Source organism: Catharus ustulatus, chromosome 1, assembly GCF_009819885.2.
Source record: "Catharus ustulatus isolate bCatUst1 chromosome 1, bCatUst1.pri.v2, whole genome shotgun sequence".
Taxonomy (NCBI): domain Eukaryota; kingdom Metazoa; phylum Chordata; class Aves; order Passeriformes; family Turdidae; genus Catharus; species Catharus ustulatus.
The window spans coordinates 3529960-3555571 of record NC_046221.1 but is presented as its reverse complement, the minus strand read 5'-3'; the positions used below and the strand labels follow the sequence as shown (position 1 = coordinate 3555571).

The 25612-nt window shown below is 42.4% G+C and overlaps 1 protein-coding gene across 1 annotated transcript in view; it reads left to right on the top strand.

Annotated features, from left to right (window-relative positions):
* MINDY4 (MINDY lysine 48 deubiquitinase 4) overlaps window positions 1-12647 on the top strand; it is a 70539-nt gene extending 57892 nt beyond the window's left edge. Inside the window, exons 16-18 of the mRNA XM_033066683.2 lie at window positions 2553-2733; window positions 6878-6950; window positions 11506-12647. Coding sequence (XP_032922574.1) covers window positions 2553-2733; window positions 6878-6950; window positions 11506-11554 — 303 coding nt within the window. The 3' untranslated portion in view covers window positions 11555-12647. The remainder of the gene's footprint in view (window positions 1-2552; window positions 2734-6877; window positions 6951-11505) is intronic.
* Window positions 12648-25612: the final 12965 nt, after the last annotated feature.

Genomic DNA, 25612 nt, shown 5'->3' with positions numbered 1-25612 from the left:
CCTCACTCCTGGGGTATTGAAGAAACCACTGGATGTGGCACTCAGTGCTTTGTTGTCCAGGTGATGTTCAGCCAGAGGTTGGACTCGATGGTCCTGGAGGTCTTTTCCAACCTAAATGACTCTGTGATTCTACCCCACACAACAACTGAAGAAGCAGCCAGAGGAATCCTCACAGTGAGGATTGTCCTTGCATTGTCAGCAGCATGGTTCCATATTTTATTTTGTACAAAATATGTTTTGCATCTTGGTGTCAAAGGCAGCAGCTAATCCTCAGCTGGTTAAATTGATGTGACCAAAACAAAGATTGTCCCTTCTTCTGGGAGAGCAGGATTTGAGCTGCAGGATTTTTATATTTTGCCTCAAAGTTCATGCCCTTGATTGCAATTGAAAACTACACATTTTTGGAGAATGTTCCAGAATCTGAACAGTTTGTCCTGGCTTCAGGGGAAGGTTCATGTGGGTGAGAGCTGGAGTGGACGTGGCTTTGAACGTTCTGTATCTCTCTGATCTTTGACAAATGCTGTTTGATGAAGCTGGGAAGTTGTTTTTGCAGACAAACGTAGGAAGAACGCATTTTTAGGAGACTGGCTGTTCTTTTTGGCTTTGACTTATCTGCATATTAAAATATGCATATTTGTGAGACTGAATCTTTTCATCTGTGTCCCTCTAATTTGCCATCTTTTGTTGAAACCCCATATTTTCTTTTTTGATAACTCCTGTTATGAGTATTATTGGAAGCTTGTAAAAAATTCTTTACTTCTAAGCCAAGAATTTACATAAAAAGGAATACTGTTGTATAAAAGGCTGTTTTAAATAGATATTAACAAAGTAATGAGTCAGGGAACAGTTACTTAATTAGCTGGAGACTTGTTATCTAACAGCAGAAGAAATCCTCCTTGTGGAAGGCAGCTGAATTTGCACTGGTAACACTTCAGATATAAATTCTGAATGTCTCCATCAAGATAAAAACACAAACTCCTTATCACTTATGGTGCTGGTTAGAGTTTTGATTACAACAGAATTAATTTTGGCTTCTGCCTTTTGACTTTTGCCATTTGCTCCTGTGCCCAGGGCAAAGAACTGAGGGCTGCACTGTAGGAGCTGCATCCACAAATCTTTATCTAGAAATCATGGATAAGAATTTTTTTGTCAAAATTTCCTCTGTTTCCACTAGGGATTTTTCACTGAAAAAGTCCTGAAAGCAAAATGATTTCACTGAAAGCAAAATGTTTAATTTCAATTTCCCTAAGCAATTTCTCAAAGGTCCAAAACACGGCTGCAGTGCAGTATCCCCTTCCTCCATCCCTTATAAATTAAATCTCTTGAATATTCTAGTTTAAAACATCTGTAAATGAATATGAAAGTTTTTATGCACGTTCTTAGAGAATATTAAGATTATTTATAAATATACCTTCAAAAGAAAAAACTTAGAAAAAGTTTTTTTTAAGTTTTATTTTCACATGAACATATTTCATTTTTAAGAATAACGAAGCAAAACAAATGGATCTGTTATTGCTTTCTTCTATAGCTGAAAATACATGTTTGGACTGTGAAGTAGGAGGTGATGAAGTGAAGGGAATATATTACTTTCTTTACTCAACAGAAGATTTTAAGTATATATATATATTTTAAGTATAAGTTCAGGTGTAAGTTTAAGTTTTAGGATAAGTCAGTAAGTCAGTAAGTAAGTTTCAATGTGAACTATAGTGCTTTTAGTAAGCAAAAGGTCCAGATACCAGAGTAGAACAAGTTCTAGTGGAGGTTAACAAACACACTGATGTTTTCAGACCATTCTTAGACAAAATAGAGCTCCAGTGAGAATATTGCTTACATTTTTCAGATAGAAAAAGACAGATTGTATACATGCTTCATACGTATTCTAACGTGTTAAGAAAATAGAATTCTCATAGGTTGAGAAGTAGTGGTTTGAATTTGTGTGTTAGCTTGTTGGAAAAATCCTATATAAGATTATGTATTGGGGAGAGTCAGTGCTTTTTGCCATTGCTCTTTGCCATTGCTCTTTGCCATTGCTCTGCCATCACTTTGCCATTGCTCTGCCATTGCTTTGCCATTACTTTGCCATTGCTTTGCCATTGCTTTGCCATTGCTTTCTATTTTGCTGTGCTGTGCCAGCATCTCCAGCACCCCAGTAGAAGATCAGAGCTCTGGCAGCAGCACCAGCCTCTCTGGGACCCCTGGGGACAGCTCCTGCTTTATTTGGGACTTTATGCTAAAACTTAGCATGTCTTTAATGTCTATGACTGTGCCTTTTGATGCACTTTGTAATAAATAACCTTTTTAGCAACTGTTATCTGCTTTAATCATTTGGGGATAACCCAGCACAAAGGGTGCACTGAGAGCACCAGAGGTTCACAACCTCACAGTGTGCTCCATGATTTACTGGTCTGCTTCATCAACAGCCTCTAATGAGCCTTCATTAGTGTTTGTGGACTAGAATAAATAAATGATCTTCCAAATTTTATGTTTTCCACAATGGCTCGCTTCTCCCCCCAGCCCCAGTGATGTTCTGCTATTTTTGCATTTTTCTCTAGGTTGGTTGTTACTTGAAGACTCCCAAGTACCCAATTTGGCTGGTGTGCAGTGAAAGCCACTTCAGTGTGCTTTTCTGTTTGGAAAAGGATTTGCTCAGTGACTGGAAGATGGGAAGGAGATTTGATCTCTATTACTACGATGGCTTGGCCAACCAGGATGAGGAGATACGGCTGACAGTGGGTATGAGCAGCTCCCTGACTCTGAGGAGGATCCAATAATGCAAACACTGATGGTTGCAGGCAGTGAATGTTAATTTGTGTGCTGTTGCCTAATTTCCATCATTGGTTTTGGTGATTAATTATATTTCACAAGGAGGTTTTGAGGAAAAGCTCTTGAAAGGGGTAACAGTGAGCATGTGTCACTTTATACTCACTGACAAATCTTCCAGTGGCACAGATTCCCAAGGAACAGCTTGTGATCTCTGGCTTATTCATACTCCCAGGATTATGAAATATATTTCACTACTCCCATTCTGCTACACATCATCTCACATAATTTCTACAGGCAGAAAGTGCAGGTCTCCAGTTCCTCACCCTAAATACCTGCAGGAAAATGAGCAGACACTGAGGGAACATGAAATCCTTGCTTGCAAGGCAAAAAGATGCCAGTAATCTGCTAAAAAAATTTAGTCCCTTACCTGCCTGGCAGCACAAACCTGCTAAAGATCTTCCAACTTGTTACACTCCTTGTTTCAGGAAACCATGCCAAATTACACAGCTGCTTTTACAGTAAATACTTCTTCAACTGGAAGGCATTTGGATGAGTATTCTGATCCTTAGAAAGCACCTACTTCAACACATTCTCCAGCACTAAATCCCTGTTTGCTAATAATATCCTACTCACCTTTTGTTTTCTTTCTTTTGGTACATTTATACAATCTTGTCTGGGATTCTTTGATAACCAAATTCTTTCTCAATCTTAAGAAGCCACTCTAATCTGCTCTTTAGAAATAACTTGTCTCCATTCCTTGTTTGCACCAACATCCAGGTTTTTGCACAGCATGGGTGTTGTGTGTTCTGCTGAGTGCACGTGGCAGAGTTGTTTCTGTGCTGGGAGTGCTTGGGGGTTTGAGCACTCATGAAATGTGGTAGTGAATTCAATCAACTTTCTGCCTGTTATTTGCCTCTTATTAAAATAAAAATCCCTGTCATTCTATTGTAGGGGTCACATGATAGATCAAAATTATATATATATATAAGTAACAGGAATGATACAGCTCAGCACAGGACCACAGACATGTTTTTCTGTTGTGTTGTACCACATCACATCTGGTCCAAAACAGGTATCTTAATGTGTCTTTCCATCACCAGGAATGTTTCCAAAATCAAGAACTGCCAAACCCTCTAAGATCCCTGGTGAGAAATTGCCCAGAGCACATATAAATTTTTCCCTTTGCTGTCTAACCTGTCATGGCATTTCTTTGTGTTTCTCCTCAAAGCTGAAATGTGCATGGAGTTGTAGATATCTCTTTGTTGTGGCCATAGCCCCTTCCAGGGATGTGTCCCAGTAAATCCTTTGTTATCTGTGAAATTCTGCAAAAGGCAGTAAAAATGCAGATATTTTCATCATTCCACAAAAATGCTGGCCTGGTTCTGGCTGTGCAGTAATCCCTTGCTAGGTCTGGAGAAAACTGTAATTACTTTACATCCAGAAAGGTAACTCTGGCCAAACATCTAAACCCAGCACTCAGGAGCAGATGGAAATTGCAGAATGCTAAATATTGCTGGTATTTCCCTTGTGGAGATCCCAACAAGAGGTGATTTTAGGCAGCATCAGCTGGAGATGCAGCAGGAGGAGCTGGCTGCTGCCCCAGCCACATCTCCCTGCGGCTGGGCAGCAAAGCTGTTTGCTTTGCTTGAGCAAGAAGTTGAATTCCTTGAAATGGGCATCTTGATTATAATTAGGTGAAATTACCATCAAGGTCATATTTCAGGAAATATTGAAGAAATTGCACTGGGCAAGAAAGGCAGAAAAGACAGAGAGTGGAATTATATTTTGGGAGTAGCAGCAATTGCTACTTTATATTGAGAATTTGCTCATATTAAACATTTGCCAAAGTGTAGACAAGGAACATAAAGTTCATGCCATCATAAAGAGAGGAAAATAATAATAAATCTTTGCATTGGGGTAGAAATTCTGGATGGGCAGGGAAGAGCTGTAACAGTGCTAGCACTCAGTTTCTCACTGATTCAGGGTAGAATATACACATTCCTTTTCTTTTACTCTTAGATACATCTTTGTGATACTTTTTTCCTGTTTCTTTGGGTAGAAACACTCTATTCAAACCTTTTGATTGGAAGAATTCAAGTCTAAAAATGACAAAATTCATCCAAGTTGGCCATGAGTGGAAAAGCAGCCAGGGCTATGGTCAGGACTGTGGCTTAGGTTGAACCAGGAGAGGTTTAGAGAAAAATTTCTTCTCAGAAGGGGTTGTCAAGCACTGGAACAGGCTGCCCAGGGAAGTGGTGGAGTCACCATTCCTGGAAGTATTCAAAAAACCTGTAGTTGTGGCATTTGGGGACAGGGTTTAATGCTGAATGTGGATTTATGGTTAGACTTGATGATCTTAGAGCTTTCAACTTCTATTATTCTAAAATTCTGTTACAAACTCTTCAAAACTGTGATAAAAAAGGCTCTTTTAAATTTAAAAGATTGCTGTGTGCCTGTAAGTTCCTGAGGACCTACAGGAAAACCACCAGTACTTTATGTACTTTTAAATATTGTCCATTTCCCTACACTCCAACCCTTGCATTCATCCCGAATTTTCTGCATGTGTTTGTACCCACCAGATCAACACACAGGGGAGAGCCAGGTCCTTGCTGTGACAGATCTGACACTGGCAGCTTGAATGGTCAGGACAGTCCCCTCCCATCCTGTCTACATCAGTCTCACTGAAGCAGACCCAAACCCTACACCCTGCCTTGGCAATCCACTGGCTGGGCGACAGAAAAGAAAAAAGGAAAAAAAAAATAACGACAAAACTCTGGTCTGCTGCAGTTTAAATGTTTGGCTCCAAAACAGGAAACAGCTGAGCAGATGACATCCAAGCTGGTGGCAGGATGTTTTGTCCCTGGGAAGGTCAGCTCTACTTTCACTGTTGACAGATGCTGTGTCTGAGACAGTGACCTCTCTGTTTTCCCCAGAGCGCTGCCGTGGCCTCTCCATCCCCAAGGAATGCTCATCAGGGGAGGCTCCCTGACATCCCACCCTGCAGCATCTTGTCCTGTCTCTGCACTGCTTGCTGAGCACTTGTCCTAGTTTGAAGGTTTGGAGGACAGGTGTCTGCTGAGAAAGGCAGGAGCCTCTCTTTGAAATGGAGAATGAAACACCCTCCATCCAAATTATTAGAATTTTGAAATCAAGGGGCTCTCAGGCAAAAATATGGGAATTAGGAATAACAGTTCTTTTCTAGGGAAATTAAAATAGAAATACAGCACTACAAAGAACAAACCCCAAACCCTGACACAGTCAGAGTACAACCTGACACCCGTCAGGCAGGGTGTTGGCAGCAGTCCCATCCCATGGTGGCTGCATCCTCCTGCAGTGACAGATGTGGCTCAGTTGGAGCAGTGCTCCTGTACAAGGTGCAGTTTCCCTCCGGAGCTCCAGTGGGGATGTGGAGAAATCCGGTTTTCCTCTGGAGTCCAGTGGAGAAAGGGGCTCCCTTAGTGTCCCAAAACCTCTGTTTTTATCTTGGTAAGAAATGTTGGGCTCTTCCCCCTGGCTGGAGCAACTCCCAATGGGATGCAGTAATTTTATCAGTCCCACAGTGGGACTCAATGGCCATGAGCAGAAAATGACTGGCTGGAGGAAGGATGGGTTGTGAAAAGATAAAGAACAATGCCCTGCCTGATTTCAATGGATGGTCCATTAGCAGAATATCTCCCACAGAGATCAGGATCACTACCCCCACCCTCAACAGATGGTGATAGAACAGATACCTTTTATCACACTCTGTACTGTAACCCCAGACAGCACTAAAGGGACAATCTTCTCCAGGCTGGAATAGTCCTAACCCAGTTCAAACTGTGTTTGGGGCTTCCTATACAAGTGTAGCACCACCAATGTCCTTAGTGTTTGAGGAACAAAAGTTACTCAGTAATTGCAACATCAATTGTGAAATAAAAGCCCCATGACAGCCCTGCAGCTGTCATTATTTCATTTTCTGATCTGTGGTTTCCCTTGAAACCATCTCTGTGAGCAATCTGACCTGGCTCAGACATGGTCACTGGTGGATGTGGCAGTGGTTGGGCTCAAACCCTCTGAGATTTCTCCATGGAGAGGAAATTCCCCAGCCACTAACAATGTCTGTTTGTCTCTGCAGATACAACTCAGGTGTGCCCTGAAAATAAAGAAAATGATCTTACTCCTCCACTTGAGCACTGTATTAGGACAAAGTAAGTGAAATTGCAGTTTTTCATACAGATGCATTCAGTTGTTGATCCAAGTAATGTATGTGAGGCTGGAGTGTTTAAAAAAAAATTTAAAAATCAGCAAGCAAAGCTGAAAAAATAATGCTTAAAAATCAGAAAGGATCTGAATGGGCCAGACTGTGATAATATGTTTTACACATTTAATAGTGTCTTATTGTAATTAACATTAAACTGTCCAAGGTGTTCATTCTTAGAGGAACCTTCACTACATCACCAAGAACTGACTGAGCCGAATTCAGTCTGAGAGCACAGCTTGGTTGCAATAGATCTAAATTGAGATTCCCACAAGTGCTTGATTGCAGGGGTCTAATGAGAAAAAGAGACAATTTATTCCATTTTCATCAGTCTTTTCTGAAGATCCAAAGGGGGAACTTGAGTTATTTTCAATGCATGGAGCCCCATTGAAGAGTTTCAGTTTTTTCCAGCAGCACAGAGTTTGTCAGGACACAGAACACCAGGTTTTGTGCAGTCATTCCTGACAACCCTTAGCTCATATTCTCTCCTTACATACAAGGCTAATTGCTGTCATGCTGGGATTTTCATGGCTGTTTTGAGGCCCATATAAGCAATTCATCCAAATCATACTGAAGTTCATGGGAACATTTTCAGCTTAGTGAGACATGAAAGAAGCGAAATGGAGAAATTTAACTGGGCAGAAAATTCAGCTTAATATCAATTATCAATTACCAAGGAAGTTACTATCTGAATATCTCTGGAGCAAGAAGTGAAAGCCTCATTGTCAGAGCCTTTGTTAAATCAGCAAACCAGGCAGTTTCAGGTTTCTCTTGCAGTTTCCCTCCTGTTCTTGCAGAAAATAAATAAATAAGGACAGTGGCTGCCAGTGTGTTGATCAGAAAATCACTGCAAGGTAGAAGAGCACTGACATCAGTCCAGCCTTCCTGCACATACAGATTTTATTGATTCTTCATTTCCAGTGGCACATAAGCATGAATTCAAACTGAAATAAATAATGTATAACCTCAGAAAGCCCCATGGGGAGAATAATGCATGCAGCTACTTAAAGTCTTAGAATATCTTCCATTCCTGGCATTGTGTCAGAGTTGTACAGTGTTGGTGGTGCTGCTGTTTGTTTATTTTAAGTTCCCTGCTTTAATCTGCTGGAGAGGTAAATTACCAGCAAATTCCAGTGTCAATTTATTTTGTTTGTAGCGTTCTCAGCACTGTCTGATTTACCCTGGGCAGGCTGGCTCCTTGTTTTCAGTGCTCTCCCTTTGCTCTGAGGGTATTTATTTAAGTGTGGCCTTGCTGGAAAAGGTTTTTCATGTTAAATTTTTCCTTTTTGTTTTAAGAATTTTCTCTTCCAAATATACAACAAGACATAAGGAAAAGTAAAAACCAACCCAAGTAACCAAAATTTTAGCAATTTAGGGGATTAAAAATAGGAATGTTTTTTATCATACAACTATGGAAAACTCTCCTAAACTGATTTTTAATAAAACAAAGAGATGTTACTTATTATGATGAAGAATTCATGATGAAGCTCCATATCAGACTTCTCTCATCAAAAAATGCAGGAGAATTTCTCAGGCAGAGTGGAGAATTCCACAGTCTGGGCAATCAGACCTGAGATGGTTGACTATCATTCATTGGTTTTATTGTTAATTGAGAGTTTTCCTTCCATTCACACACCTCAGTTCTGGTTGAAGCCACGACAAACCCACTGCTTACCCCAATAGCTGAGCACCTCCATCCTGTAACACACTGAGTTTGGTGCCTCACATTTGCCTGCTCTTTGTTCTCTTACCCTCCCCTAAAGGGAAAACTACACTGGTTTTGCATTTAGTTTTAAATAATAATAATCTTCATCATCAACATTATTTTTATTATTATTATTTTTATTATTATTATTATTATCAGAAGAGAAGGGATGTTTTGCTTCTGCAGGAGGAGCAGGAGGCTCATGTTTTCAGTCCCTGTTGTATAAAACATCAGAAGAGTTCAGTTCTGAGTTGAAAGCAGGGACCCCTTCAGCTGCCTCTGGAATGGCCAGTCCCCAGCAGCTGTCAGTGTAACCTGCAGGCCCCCAAAAAGAACAGGTAAAAGTGCTTTTCTTGTGGCTCCCAGCCCCAGGTGTCAGTGGCAGCAGTGGGATCCTGGCCCAGGGATGTCTGGAATGTGCATCCCTGGCTTGTTTTGGAGATGCCGTGCAGACAAGTTATCCTGCTCTTCCCTGAGGAATACTCTTATATCACAGTCCTGATCCTCAGCACTGCAGGAAATAACATCTGTTAGCTCTGCCTGAGGGGAACCAAGCCCTGAGCTGCAATTCTAACCTGAATTTAGCAGAATTTTTATTAACCCTCTGTGGTATTGGGGCAGTGGGATCCATGAGTTCCCCTGCTGGCTGTGCAGTGAAACACCCAAAGGGGATTTAGTGGGTGAGAGAAGAGCAGAGCCTGGGCATTTCAGCCTGAATTATTGATGTGCTCCCAAACAATGCCAGGTTATCAGCACAGGAGATGCTCACTGAGTGCAATTCCAGACTGTTCAGGGCCTGACTCTTCCTCTCCTGTTCCCGGCACTGCATGACCCTTGGCTGAGGTTGTGCTTGAAGCACGTGGGTCCAATGTAGTTTTCCTTTTGCTAATCTGATAAATTATAATTGATTCAGCAGCTAGAAAATGCCTCTGGCAGGATGGTGTTGGGAAGTGATCACCTGCACTGTCCAGGAAATTTTCTGACTGTTTGTAAATAAAATAGTTTTTCAGCATCTGTGGGTGAGATTCCTCACTCTTTGACACTTTTTCTAGTGCAGATGCAAGAGGGGAAAAAAGTTTTGGACCTCATAGAAGCAAACAGCCAAAGCTGCTTTTTGGTCCAAAAAATAAACCCAGGAGATGAGGCTTGTTCTAAAAGTACCCTTCAGTCCTGCTTCAAAAATTATGTTCTGTTTTAGCTCTTTATGGAAAGCCTGTTTTAAAAAAGGCCAGTTCCTCACTGCACTGTGATTAACAACAGCTTTACCAACAGCAGAAATGGTGTCAGCAATGTGAGGAATTCCTCAAGGCACACTGCAGGCTCATTTGGTGTCTTTTGTCCTCTGTGGATCCCTCTCAAAGCTTTAAACACCTTGGGGAGATAGAAAGTGGCACCTTGGGAAGATTATACTCAAAGATAAGGGATGATTTGGTGGCATTACCTGAAAAATCCCTTAGTGACAGAAGGTGGCAGTTGTTTTTTCCATTTGGTTGTTTAAGGGTGACATTCTGAACCTCTGTCAGGGACAGCTCTCACCTCTGGCAAATGCCAGACTTAGGTTGAATAACCCCAGATGAAGCAAATTCTGCTTTTAATTTAAGATGTGGGGCATCTCTGCTGTGCATTCCTGCTAAGTATTCCTGGGATGGAGACAATCTGCATTTTTTTGATATTCATTTTCTCAGCAAAGTTTACAAAAAAAAAAGAAGGAAAATTTCCCAAGAGCCCTCAGATGGTCACTTCCTTTGAGACACTGCCCTGAAGACTGCAAGAATTCAGTTTTTGGTTTTGTTTTACACTTAATTGATTTGCTCAGCACAAGGACTGAGCTGCCATACCCTTGCTGACACATCCTGTCCTCGGTGACAGAAAGAATGTGGCACTGGCAACTCAGTGTTCCCCCACCCCCCCACCAATGTCTTACTACTCTGAGACAGATTTTCAGAACAGAAAGAGGTACCCTGCACTGGGACTGCAACAGTTTAGTTCCCAGAAAATGGGAACTATGACCCTGCAGATGAGAAAAGCCACAGCCAAGGGTGAATTCATGCCATGAGAGGTGAGTTGACTCTCTGCAGAGAGCTGAGTGGAGAGCATCTTCCTGCTTTCACCAGGTTCTGGGTCAGATCTCTGCCTCTTGCCATGGTTTGAAGACACATTTTTTGGCAGATTCAGGACTGATGCATCCAGTCACACTCCTGAGGTGGGCAGCTGAGCTGTGGCAGCCAGTGCAGAGCCAGGAATGAAAAATGTGGAAGGTTCCAGACTCACCTGAAACATTATTCTCAGTGTACATATTCAATGTCATTCTCAATGAGGAATAAGGGCAGAGAAAAGCAGAACCTCAGCACAGGAAAAAACAAAACATCATCATTGAAGTGAGCCATGGAAAAGATCAGTGGTGTGATCCAGGCACAGGATCTCAGAGTCACAGAGTTGCTAATCAGAGCTGAACAGCTCTGCTGACAGCTGAGAGTGAGTTTGGGTTATTTAGGGTTAATTCTTGTACCCATCTTGGGCATTCCCTAATGGTTCTGTCCAACATGAAGGGCTCTGTTGTGAATCATCTGCTGCTGAGGACTCTGTGTTGCCCAGAGGAAGAGTCAGGACAGAGACCTCCAAGCTTGGCACCCGAAATCAGGGGGTACAATTCCCTCACTTCTGCTCCCTTCCCTTTGGGATGTGATTAGTTACCCCAAACAAATCCATCCCAGTCTCTCTGAGGTTCCTTGGCTGGTTCAGGGCTCTGGGTTTGCCTTTCCAGTGCTGAACTGATGGATGTCAATGGTTTCATTTCTAGGTGGCAAGGAGCTGTCATCGACTGGAATGGCACAGAACCCATCTTGTGACTGTCTGACCTGCACTTTATTTGGGAAGACCAAAAGGAAATGACTGAATGAGCACATTCCTATTCCCACCAATACAGGAAATAGGGCAGCTTGAGATGAGGAAGAATGACAAGCTTTACAGGCTGGCAGAGTTTCACCTCAGTCACCTTGTGCTTCAGATATTTTGCTTTTAATATAAACAACTCTGACGTGAATTCCTTGTCGCTGCCTTCAGCATAAAGCTCTGAGGGCAGCCTGGGTTCCCACCACCAAATCAAGGTTACAGATGAAGCAGTGAAGTCATCAACATCCCTTGAGGTCTCCTTCTGGATCCACTCTGCATCCTGCAATTGTTTGGAAGCATCTGAGGGGAGATGCTGAACCCAGATTTCTCTCACTTTACAGCCTTCTCTGTCTCGTTCTTCCTTGAAAAAACTCCAGTGCCACTATAAAACATCATCCAAGGAACACATATTCACCTCCTTACCTGGTATTAGCAAACCTAAATAGCTTGGTGGCCAGCTGGGCTTTCCAGGGAAATCCTGGCCTATACCAAGCTCTCATTGTGTGATGAATTTGCAGTAAGGATTGTGGTTGTGTGTTACCAAAAAATCCCTTTAGTATGTTCCTAGTGCTGGGTGCAGCTGGTGTGTAACAGTGCCTCGTGCTGATACAGCTCATTTTGCTTTCTGGTAAGAGGCAGCTCTATCAGCATCTTTACATTTATGCCCTTATTTCTACACCAGGGTTTATTCACACCCAAGTGACAGATCTGTGATTGCTTCTTCAGAACTACAAGAAAACAGAAGAGTTGTTGGTTGGAAATTCAGATGGTGCCTATCTGTGATAGGTCCCAGTTTCCATGGTTAAATAAAATGCATGTGCTGGAATGAGGTGCTGTGGAGATGGGTACTGAGCTACTGAAGCCACAGTTTGTACTCTGATTAATTCTGTTTTAGCAAGATTTTACCAAAATTGGAGCAAGTTACTGTGCAGAAGGTTGGGAAAAAATGCCTTGGGAAAAACAGGCAGAGAAGTGATGTTTCTAGAGGTGTTCCTCTCTCTTGAGAGTGAGTATTTCATAGGAGTTCAATAAAGGACTTTTACTTTCTGATGTTTATTGTAGAACCTTCTTCCTAGTCAGTGTGGAAACTCCTCTGGGTCCTGAAAAATGAGTGCAAAATCGATTTCCAGCAAAAATTCAATGCTGTTCTGGGGGTAGGTGCAAGCAATGTCTCTGACTGTGCAAATGGAGCTCTCAGGGAATTAGTGCTGGAATCAGATCTGAAAACCAACCTGAATATGAGGAGTACCTGAAAGGTTAAATGGCATTTGCATAAAGATCTGCCTCCCCCTTTGCTTCCCATTCACATCAAACTGTCATGGAATCACTGAATGGTTTGGGTTGGAAGGGAAATTAAAGACAGGGACACCTTCCACCATCCCAGACTGCTCCAAGCCCCAATATCCAACCTGGACTTGGACATTCCAGGGATCCAGGGGCACCCACATCTTCTCTGGGCACCCTGTGCCAGGGCCTGCCCACCCTCACAGGGAAGAATTTCATCTAATATCCAATCTAAACCTCCTCTCTTTCAGTTTAAAGCCATTACATGCAGTAAAGCATCTCAGGGTTGCAGTTATTTAGTTCTATTTATTTCAGTGTCATAAAATCTGTTTGGTTTACATTAGATAGATAAACTTAACAGTTTGTGATGTCCCAAAGAGATTCAGCCTCTGAGACATCATCAGCATCAGATCCATGCTCATTCCTGCTGACTCTGCCATCCCTGTGTATTGAGGGATGTGTTTGTGCTGTCAGCTTCAAGATTCAAGAATGTCTTTTAAGATACCTCAGCCTGAGCTTCAGTGTTTCTGGGAAGTCCCAAACAGCCAAAGATCCCAGCTGTAAAACCTATTTCCCTCTTGAAATTTGTATATTCTGTAGTCCACACTTTGTTTCATGAAACAAAATGCAGCTTGATTTTCCCACCTGCCTCACAGGGCATCCATAATATAAAATTTTTAGGAGTGCATCTGGACAGAAAATACTGCAGAGATGACAGATATTGGAAGATTCTTGGAACCAAAAAATTCCTTTCTGGTTTTTGCAGTCTAGAAAACCCACACCATTTATTTAAAAGCCTTAAGCAGTGTCAGATTGGCGATAACCTCCCTGTCCCTGAGAGCAGAGCAGCACAGATAAGGCAGGAGGGAGCTGCTCTGGGAGGGTTGAGCTGACTGAAATCTGGATGTCTGCAGTGCAGATGTGCTCAGGGGATCTGTTCTCTGTCCACAGGAGGGCACAGACCAGGCTGTGCTGCAGCTTTGCTTTAGGATGAGATGTTCCCATGAAGGGAACCCAAGAGGATTGTCTCCAGTGGATTGCACCCATGAAGATGTAAAGATTTTTAGGGTATGAGGAAGAGGGCAGACTGGATGGAAATTGTTGTTCATGGGTTCTTGTGGAGGCTGAACAGAGATGAGCAGAGGCCCTGAGCTCTGTGCCTCCTTCTAAAAAAGAATTTGTGGCTCCTTCATCACTGATTATGGATAATATTTCTGTGAAAACTATTTTTTCTTACCAATTGTCTATCATTGTGTCCTTGTATATTTGTTTGCAAAGTGCACTGCCCACCTGACAGTGAATTCAAGATTCACCCATGGCCTCACTCACAAAGGAGTTAAAAAAGAGCCTGAACCATGTTCCCAAATCAGCACCTGGGCAGGGCAGCTCCTTCCACCAGCCCTGCCCTGGGAGCTGAGAGCTGCAGGTTCCATTTAACCTTCAGTTCCTTCCCCTTTGTGTCCTTACCAGGCACAAGGGAATGGCTGCTTGGAAGGAATCTGCAACCAGAACATTAATTTAGATCTAAATGCTCTCAAAAAATAATTCCAGAGCATTACCTGGTTGCTGCCAGCTTCAGGACTGGCATGGTTTTATTCAATGTAAAGCACCAGGAATTATTTCCTTTAATACATTACTGGGCTTTTTGGGTCAATCCCACAAAGCAATGCAAAATACTGGGTGGTACTGCAAAAAAATCTGTGTAGAAACACATCCTGTATCCAATTTTTTAAAATTATATTTTCCTCTTCATTATTTCTCTTTTTTTTATTTTTTTCTTTCTTTTTTTTTTTTAATTTCCCAAATAACATGACTTCCTGAACTGAACAAAGCAGTGACCATTTGATAATTGAGCTTTAAAAGACACCAGTGATGCACTTAGGTCTGCATGGTGTCTTCATTTCATTCTCTTTCCGTCTGTGGAATAAAAAAAATTGCCCTCTGTGCTGAAAATTGACCCCTTAACTAATAACAAACATGGCTTATTGTGTGTGGAGATGAATATGGAAGCAGAGTTACTATTTTGGCAGGGTGTCCTATTTATCACCTTTTTATAAAATGTTTATTTAGCTTTGTCTTGTACAGAGTGTCCCATACAAATAAAGCATTTAAAGCAGTGGTCAGGCAAAAGCCCAGATTTCCTCCTCATTTTTTAATAATTGAATTAATCTGGGAGATTGAGTTGTGAAATGTTTCATGGGCCACATCAGGTCAGTGGAAAAATAATGGCAAGAGTAAAAAATCATGGTTGTGGGCAAAATTCACAATTTTACAGATTTCCTGATGTTTGTTTTTTACACGCCTGTCTTTATTCTGGTTAAATCTGGGAAAAAATTAAGATGTGGTGACTGATCCCCTGAATGAATCCCTGCAGTCACTGTGGGTTTGGCTCCCAGGTAAATTAAAAATGACAACTTGAGTCTCTTGCTTTCAGGTTTTCACTTTCCTGGGGCAGATTTGTATTTGTTGGTGTTTGCAATGTATCCAAAGGGCTGATTTGAAATGGCAGGAAATGGTCACTTCAGTAATCAAGGGAAGCTGAAGAGCTTGGAAGAATGACACCACCAGGAGCCAAGATTTCCACCAGGGATAAGTGGTTCAGGGGCTCTGAGGATTCACTTGCTGAAAGTGAAGCACTGGGAGAAGCCAGGATTTTTTCTGGTGCTGGTTGGCAGCTGCATTAAAAACCAAAGACATCAAACCTCTTTTTTTTCCTGAAAATACTTGCACCAATATTTGAAGCAGTAAAATAGTCAATTTTTCAGAAGCACTACATGATTTGGGGCATGACTGCAATAACGTAATGTAGTAAAAAAATACAGATTTCAATTCTTTTGCTAACTCTGCTTTATTTTCCTGTCCCAGGATAAGTTTACTATGAAGGGAACTTCACTGAATTTCACATTCTGGATAAATGGGGAATGCACAGTCATATTTTAGATGATAAAAACCTAAACCCTCACCAAAGTTTGTCCTGTAATAATTTTTCTTTTCAGTTTGTGATTTTAGAAATGTCAAAATTAAGAAGCAAGCACCAAAGCCTTAATGAGCATAGCTTTATCTTATTTTTCATCAAAAAGATCATGTAGGAAACAGAGATTTATTTTTTTTTATGGAATGGAAGTGGCTGCTTCTGTATCTGGGTGTGATCCCATCTGCTGCACCTCCTAAGGAAAAGTCACTCCATTAAGGACAATTTGTGTACACTCACACTCTTCACTGATTTGTTTTCATTGGCTATAAAATAATAAATTCAACACCAGCCCTGAAATAAGGAAGCAGTTCCTCCTTAGCAGCCTTGTTTATAAAACTAGAGAAGGGAAAAGGCCTTAATCAGGTGTTTTATTTGTAATTTCAAACAGGGTGGGGAGGGATTGTTGAAAACAATCAGATTTTGTGCATCCCTCACTAATACTTGCTGACTATATCAGCCAGAAATCAGGCACAGATTTTACAAGGAAAAAGTTGGGTTTTTTAAAAATAAATAATTATGAGTACTTCAGCGTTTTTAGTTTCATCCACTGTGAGGATTTTTCCTTAAATTTCATTTTTTTTCTGAAGGAATTCTGGGCAACTCCAGCTGTTGATCCTTCAGGAAGCTTTGCTCAAAGGCACAACTCAAATATCCACACAGTGACAGCACTGAGGCTTTTCCAGACCCTGGAATTAAAGCACTTCCTCTGATCTCTGCCCCTTGTCCTCACAGTGAGTTGCAGGTGATGCTTCAGTGTTTTCCATGGCACTGTGCACATCCCATGCATTCCACATCCTTGCTCAACACTGATTAAAATGTCTTACAGCAACCCCTGCATCTGGGTGCCTCCACTTTTGATTTAAGGGCAATTTATTAAAGATAGAGCACAGTGAGTTGGGTGTGGACAGCATGAGCTGAGGTGGTGATGATGACGATGATGATGATGATGATGATGATGATGATGATGATGATGATGATGATGATGATGATGATGATGACATCTGTGCAGAGATATTCAGAGGGGATAAATCCACAGGGTGACTTTAGTGTGGCTGAGCTGCAGTGAGTCCAGAGCAGGTCCATGAGGATGATTAGAGGAATAAAACACTTCTCCTTTGAGGAAAAGCTGAAAGATTTGGGGTTCTTCAGCCTGGAGGAGGCTTTGAGAAGAGGAGAGACCTCAGAGCCCCTTCCAGTGCCTAAAGGAGAACTGGAGAGGGACTGGGGACAAGGGATGGAGGGACAGGACACAGGGAATGGCTTCACTTTCACAGGGCAGGGATGGGTGGGATATTGGGAAGGAATTCCCTGTGGGTGTGGTGAGGTCCTGGCACAGGTTACCCAGAGAAGCTGTGGCTGTCCCATCCCTGGAAATGTCATCATCATCATCATCATCATCATCATCATCACCATCATCATCAAAATATCTCCTCCCAGGTGTTTTCAGGGTGGATATCTCCATCCAAACCAGTGACTCAGGAATATCCTGAAAGGCACAGGTGAGAAACAGGCACTGCTCTGCTTTAGGGGCTACAGAAGGAATTGCATTTTTCTCTTCCTGCCTGCTGCTCTCTGCATCTCCACTGGTTACACTGATTTATTAGAGGAGTCCAGGATGACTGATTGAAATGAATCCCACTGTGTGTGGATGATAAAGCCTGGAAAGAAGGAAGTTGTGTTTATGGAGCTTGGCAGAAGAGGTGAATGAGATGATGGGTCAGAGATTCCTGCTGCACCATCCTCACCTCTGGCTTCCACCTCTCAGCTCTCACCTGGGAGACTGAGAATCATCTCTGTGGAAGGATGCACGGGGCTGAGTGGCAGCAATTTGCCAGCTTTTGGAAAAGGAGCTGCTGATAAATCAGGTTATTCATGTGAGCACACAGGAGCCATACCAGAGGAGGGGCCTGGAAGGTGTCCTGGACGTGAGAATTTGTATTTCTTGTACAACAGCACTGGGGCTGTGTCACAACCCTAAATCCTGATAAAACACCCAAGATAACTGTACCTTGTGTGGGTGTTCTGCTTACTTCCTTATCACCATCTTATCATTTGGCAAGGCCTTGTGAATTCATCTAAGAAATATTCTGGGCATTCGTAAAAATACTCCATGCACTGGAATTCAGCAAATATTTATTAATTGACAAAACACCAGTGAAGAATGTGTAACCAAAAAAAGGAACAAAAGTGTTCAGCTCCTCTCTGTAAAATACACAAAGGATAGGAGGTTAAAAGTTGCATTCCACAAACATACCTTTTGCTGAGCTGTACTTGCTTTGGTGAGTGCTGTGGATGGGAGCCAAGGTCTCCAGACCCTGAATCACTGCTGTAGAGAGATGGAAAAATATCCCTTGTGGCTGAGGGAAAGGAGCAGTGCAGGGTCTCCACCTGTGCAGGTCTGGGGGGAAGTTCCCCTGAGGATGGATGGGTTTCTGCAAGGCTCAGAGATGTGAAAATCCCAAGAGATGTGAAAATCCAAACCGAGGTCACAGGTACAGAGCAGCCACTCAGTTGTGGTTGAGCTGTGAACATGTCATGGCTCAAATTAATGGAGTTTTGGAAAGTATTAAATCCCAAACATTGTAAAAGCATTGTCATGGGGTGGTGAGTGGAAAGTGCAACAGGAAATTAATTTTAGTATCTTAAGTAAGAAATAAAAATCCACCTTAAACATTACCATGGAAGATGATACAAAGGACATCACCAATCACCAGCTTCTGTGTTACTCAGATAATTTTTAATTTGTGATGCAGTTTTAAGCTTGTGCTTCATTTACCAGGAGAAAAACATACTGAAGGTTAAGCTCATTCCAAGTGTGGACTGGAGATATTCCAGAGCTGTTTGGACACAATCCTGTGCCATGAGCTCTGGAGCAGGAGGTTGGACCAGGTGTGACCCACTGAGGTCCCTTCTAACCTGACCATTTCTGTTGAGATAAGCTAAACACCATTTTCAGTGGGCTCCACATTTTCCTCTTTCAGCTGGAAGATCACTCTTGGCTGAGAAAAGCCTTCTGTATGTTTTACTGTCAGTGACACACGGCCCTGTTCCTGTTTTGGAGTGGCTGCAGCACGCTGTTGATGAGATCTCAGATCTGCTGTCATGAATTGTTTACATTTGGTCAATGGAAGCAAAAGGGGGAAAATATCACAATGGCAAATTGCAGCTGGTAAATGTCACTCCCACAAGGGTGACAAATGAGTAATGAGTGCTCTGCCATGGCGTGTGAAGAAAGCTGGTCTTTTACGAGCACTTCAATGCAGAACACTTTTATTATGACTGACATCCTTCTCAGGGCTGGATTCCTATCACCATATCCTTCCTGAGCCTCCCTTGCTCAGGTCAGTCCCGTGAAACAATCCAGCATTTCTCAAATTGTTATTCCAGTTTGCAAACCTGGCAAACACAGCACGCCCGTTAGGATCTGCTCTGGGTTTGCTGGGGTTGGTTTTCAGTCAGCAGCAGATGAATATAATGAGTGAAAATCTGAAAATCAGGTTTTTTTATTTTATTTTTATTTTTCAGTATGAAATATAGTTCTGGATACAGAGCTGTTGAGTCATCTGAGAGAGAAAAAAGGTGTTTAATAGGTGCTTGCTTTCAGAAATGCATAAAATCACAGAATCACAGAATAACCTGGGCTGGAAGGGACCCACAAGGATCAAGTCCAACTCCTGTCCCTGAATAGGACAAGCCAAAAATCACCCCACGTGTCTGTGTACATGAGTAGCAGGGGCCAGACAAAGAGGAATTGGAACCATAATTATGATGTTCATTTTAATTTTGAGTAGAATCTATGTAAGCATTCAATAAAGCAATAGTGCTAAGGCACCCACAAATTAATTTTTAACAGAACAGTGACTAAAAACATAGGGAAATATCATGATGAGTGAGAGGCTACATTGAGAGCTATGAGGAAAAGCTAAAAGAATTGGGATTATTCAGCCTGGAGAAGTGAGTGACTTAATTGCTGCCTCCCAGTATCTGAAGGGACCCTGCAAGAAAGATGGAGAGAGATGATTTACAGAGGTGAAGAGTGGCAGGAGAATAGCTTCACCCTGAAAGAAGGCAGGTTTCAACTGGATATTAGGAAGAAATTCTTCCCTGTGAGGGTGGGGAGGTCCTGGAACACATTTCCCAGAGAAGCTGTGGCTGTTCCTGGATCCCTGGAAGTGTCCAAGGCCAGGCTGGACAGGGCTTGGAGCAACCTGGGATGGTGGAAGGTGTCCCTGCCCATGGTAGAGGGTTGGAACTTAATATTTAAGGTCTCTTCAAACCCAACCCATTCTATGATTCTGTTAGAGTTTCCTCTAATAGCACCAGCCTGGGTTTAAATTCTTGTAACAACTGATGCCACTGTCCCTGTACCTCCTCCTTTCAAGTTTTCTCAGCTGCTAAGAGCTAAGAAAGGCACTTTGTAATTTGAAGTATAAAAACAGCATTGATTTTTACTCTTTCTTTGCTTTTTCCACTTCATATATTCTATATTGAATGTATAACTGAAAGAAAAATCTTCTTTATTTTGTGGACAGCAAAATGACAGCATGGTCTGCGAGGAGAAAGATGATTTATGAGGTTTCCAGGATGCAGGGAGCAGGTGACTTTTGCTTAAAGGAAAGAAAAATCATGTTCCTGGCTTAAAAAAAAAATAATCAAGTAAAAGTAAAGCCATCAAGAGAATATATGTTATCTACAATCGTTCCAGAAAGCGTTTCCTACAGAACAACAATTACAAGTCATTGTGAGTCCCTTGGGAACAGCAGTCAAAAACATCAGCAGTTAATTACTAGAACTTCCTAAATCAACCTTCTTTGGCATGACATGAAGTGAATGAGAGCAATAAAAGCAAGGAAGTGCATTGTGCTTTGTCCTGTCCAACTCCTGTTCGGACAGGCGTGGGTCACAAGCACAAATGTAACCAGGCATGAATTGTTGGGATTTTTTTTCTTTTTTTGAATATTTTAATTCTTGGCCTTGGGTTAAATTAAACCAGAGTGCTGGAAAGGCCAAGGTAAAATGCAGGGCCAGGTTTTTGAGGCTGTGTAAATCCTCTGAGCAGTGCCATGGGCACACCTTCAGAGCAGAGTCCCTGCTCCACTAAAGCATCAAAGAACACGGAAAAATCTGCCCTGGAGTGGCTGGTGAAATAAAGGGAAAACTGAATAATCTGTTCTTGTTGGGGTTTTCATGGCTGTGTTTTGGGGTGCTGCTGAATTTTCTGATCTGCAGCTGGGGCAGGAGGAGTTTTCTCTTTGCCTTGCCCCAGGTGCAGGTTCTGTGGCTGTTGAGGTGAGTCTGCAAGGGATACCCTTAGGAATGGAAAAGCAAAAATATTTCATGCAGACCCTGCTTCAAAATCGATTTGTTTGCTTTAAAACAGTCTGAAAGATCTAGAATATTTCTCTGATAAAGCAGTTGCTGCTGTTTTCCACCCATCTCCTCATTCCTGCCCTTTTACCTCACAGTGGGGTGGAGAAAACATTTCACCAGCTGATTTGGTGAGTCTGCCTGGGAAAAGGAGCTTTGAGTGGGGATGTGAATGGGGCACAGCTGTCAGCATCACACATCTTTGGCTCAGAGTGAATGAGAAGGGAACTCGGGAATAAAACTTAATTGGAGGGAAGGGCACACACCAACAAAGGGAACAGAAGCTGTTTATCAGGAAGAGGTTTATAGGATCCCAAATCTCCACAGATGTGGGTGAGGAGGAGCTGGTGACTGATATAGGGTGGCTGAAAGGAAGAGAACACAAGATATTCCCCAGACAGGGCTCCCCAGACCTTGGGAGATTATTTTTGGATTCTCAGTTGTGCAAGTCACGATTGGTGCCGTGGAAAGAGCAATAAACCAGGCAGGATATTTCCCCAAGCCATTAGCATTGCTGATTAACAGCTAATCACCACAAACCCAAAGGCTCCTCAAGGAGTTGAGGAACTACAATTAAATGGAGCAAACCCAACAATGTGATTGGTGCCAATGGAATTCTCTGTCTCAGTCACTCCTGGGGCTCGTGAGCAGCTCAGACCCACTGGGATGTCTTGGCTTGGCCCAAGAAATTCTCCCCAAGGGGATCCTGAGAGCTCTGGGGTTTGCTGCCCTCACAGAACAGGAATGCAAGGGAGGAGCGTTTGAAGATTACATAAAACTCACCGTGGGATGATTTTACAGGGGCTGTGAGAGTGTGTGGAAGTTATTATAGGATATTTCCAGAAGGACCAATCAATGTGGCCTGGGGAGGAGCAAGTGTGGGAAAACAGAGAGATGAGGGGACAAAAGCTGTAGAAGATGCAGAAAACCTGGGCTGGCCACCCTCTGCTCTTGCTCGGCTCAGTCTGTCTCCTCATTAAACTGCATTTCCAGGTGTTCTGGGCAAGGTTTGTGTTAGGGCCAGCAGCTGGAGAAGGGGCTGTGGCTCACAGGGCTCCTGTGGGTTCAAGAATTGGAGACTCCAGGCTGGGAGTGTTCCCTGAGGAACTGCACTCCTGCACAGGGTGTGCCTGGTTTGGTGAGAGAACTTCAGCCCAGCTGGAGAGAAGGGGAGAGCTCAGTGAGCTGGCCCTGGCAGACACTGGAAGGGTCAGAGGGTGGCAAGTTGGCTGCTGGAGGTTCTGGAGGTTTGAAGCAGCTTCTGGGGAGGTTGTGGGGTGTGGATCTCACAGCAAGCAGGGCTAAGGGATGTGGAGCTGTGGCCACCTCACATCCACTGGGATCTCAGATCCAAATGCCTCTGACCCATGGTCCCCCATCATCATCATCATCATCATCCCTCTGATCCTCTCTGCATTTTGGTGCTTTGGTGATTGGCTTTCAATCATGGTGTGAGTCCCCAAGGGACAGACCAAGCTTTTGGGTACCTGTTTTTCAAAAAGGAAATAAATTTCATGTTAATGCTTTTGTAAGGTTTTTAACAGCACTAATGGACAGCTGCAACCCCCTGAGGTCTCTCTGTGCTCTGAATCTCTGGGATGGGAACCTCTTGCTCCATCAACAACCATCCAAGAGTTCCTGAAAGGACTTGTAGCACATTGTGTGCTGACTTCAGCAGCTCAGGGAAATCTTTGCTCCTTCATTCCACTGCAGACTTTTATCAAAGTCATATCAACCACTCTTGGTCTGGGGGAGCTTCAAATTCCCTCTTTTAGGAGCTCATCTCTGTCTTTTTGCTTGCCAAACAATCCAGATTATTTTTTCTCCCATGTTTCTACAGATCTGGAAGTGTTTCAGGCCAGGCTGGGCTTGGAGCAGGACACAGAGGTGTCCCTGCCCATGGCAGAGGTTGGAGCTGGATGATCCTTCAGGTCCCTTCCAACCCAGCTGTTCTGGGATTTGGTGTGGTTCTGCAGCCAGGGGGTTTCTCATTTAATATTTCCTCATCTTTTCCACTATAAAGATGAACAGTTATGAAATGCCAAACCAGTGTGTTGTGCCTCACATCCAGTACAAATAACAAATCCAAGATTAAGTGTCAGGTGTTTCAACCAGAGTTTTATTACTGATTTCAACTCCATGGCACTCCAGTGAAACTCTAACGCCAGCTTCTGCTTTGCTGTGAGTTTTAATGGCAGTTAATATAAAAATATTCTCATTATCCAAACATATCCAACATCTAGACAGATACAAGCAAAGAGAATTTATGCTGTGGATAACTTTGATCTGTGTTCAAAATCCAAGCAAGCCACTGCCAGAGTCTTTCAGCAAGTGCAGATCCACTCTCTTCTTCTGTTCTTTATCTTTAGAAATATTTTATGCTTAGATGTGCTTACCTGCTTTTCACCAGTGCATGACCTTTATTTTCATCTGTGGTTTCTGCTTTTCAGTTTATTGATAAGCATTTTTAAAAAGAAAGGATTTTTTAAAATGAACAAGCTCATTAATATGTCTCAATCAGGGTTTCCTGGGAAAACTCACTGCTAATTGTGCCTGTTGTGCTCTTAAAGCCTGCAAATTATGCACAGATTTTAAGTGTGAAAACAGAGAACTGGAAAAAACAAACTATTCAGATCAGGAAAGTGATGATTTAATCTGGGTTTAAGTCAAAATCATAGCTTACCTGTTTCCTATAATCACTTTTTTGTTAAAAAAAGTTGAAGCAAAGTTGGATTTTGTTTACTGCAGCACAGGTCTGCTTTCTATTTTATACCAAAAATGGGGCAAAATGAGGGGAAGAATTTTACTTTTCCATCCCCTCTGACAAACATGGAGTTCTCTTGGGCTGTGTTTGAAGAGCTGCTCTGACCTGAGCACCCCTGACAAGGGATATAGAGGTTGGAGGTTAGGAAAAAGTTTTTCACTCAAAGAATAATAAAGTGCTGGAATTATCTGCCTGGGGAGGTGCTGGAGTCACCATCCCTGGGTGTGTTTAAAAAAGCCTGGATGTGGCACTGGGTGCCATGGTTTAGTTGAGGTCTTAGGGCTGGGTTGGACTCTATGATCTTGGAGAATCTTCCAACCCTGTGATTTTGTGACACAGATTAATACCTGAATTTTAGAATTGTGTGAAATGCTGCTTTCCTTTTGAGGTAAAATCTGTCCATTTAAATATTATCCTTGAAATGCTTTGTCAGAGCTCATCACCTGACACAACTTTCAGAGTTTCCTTGGGAATGCACAAAGGCAGGGCACAGCACACCAGATGAATCCTGACTTCAGAGGAATTTTCTCCACGCACTTTCTGAGTCTTTAACTACTTGTCCCAGCACCAGGATTGGTGTCATTTACACACAGGAGCCCTTTATGATCTCAGGGCTCAGCAGGCTCCTTTCCAGCAGGGATTTTTGGGCAATCCCAATGCCATGTGTAGGAAACGACCTCTGGTGACATTTTCCTGCTTTTGGTCCCAGTGCCAGCCTGTGCCAAGATGTTTGCTGCTCTAACAAATAAACTCAGCCACGGTGCAGTTGCCCTTTGTGTAAATTAGGAGTGAGAGGGTGAATGCTCCAACATTCTCCAGAGCTGGAGTGTGGAACTGCTGCTTTATCCAAAATTAGCAGCAGTTGGCAGCCCAAATTTAGCCTGCACATCCTTCTGAAAGCACCCATGTTATAAACGACTTCAAGTTATTATTAAACTAAAAATGACCACCTAACATGTCCTGTCTGCCCTTCCATAATTTGAAAATTAAATAAAGAATATAATAATAATAATAAGAAGAATATAATAATATAAACAGCAATACATGATTGCAATAAAGGGAAGGGAAATTGGGAGAAGAAAGAAAATAACTTTAAAACTTCAAATAACTTCAAATGAATTACCTTCATACAGTTGTCTTTTGTTTAATTCTGTCCTAATATGCTTAAGGATATCCAGGGAATTCTTTATTGACTTTAATTTTTTCAATTCCTATTTCTTAACAGCATGGAGTTTGAGAAAAAATCTGGCATCTTTGTACTTGTACATGCAGGATCCCATTGCAAAGTAAAGCAAAATTCCCCATGATTTTGAGTGGATGCTGTAAAATTAGAAATGAAACAGTTCAGGGCCAGGTTGGACAGGGCTTGATGCAATTTGGGACAGTGAAAAGTGTCCCTGTCCATGGCAGGGGATTGGAGCTAGATGGGTTTTAAGATCTCTTCCAACCCCAAACATTTTGGGATTCTTTCAGAATTAATCAGGGAACTTCTGTCCTGCCTTCAGTACTTTGCAGTATCCATAAGTGTCTTAAGGGATGGCATAGGATATTTAGAGTAATTCATAGCAGGCCCTTGCAGACCTCCCCATTCCTAATTCCCAGCCAAGGAGTCTGGCTGATCTCCAC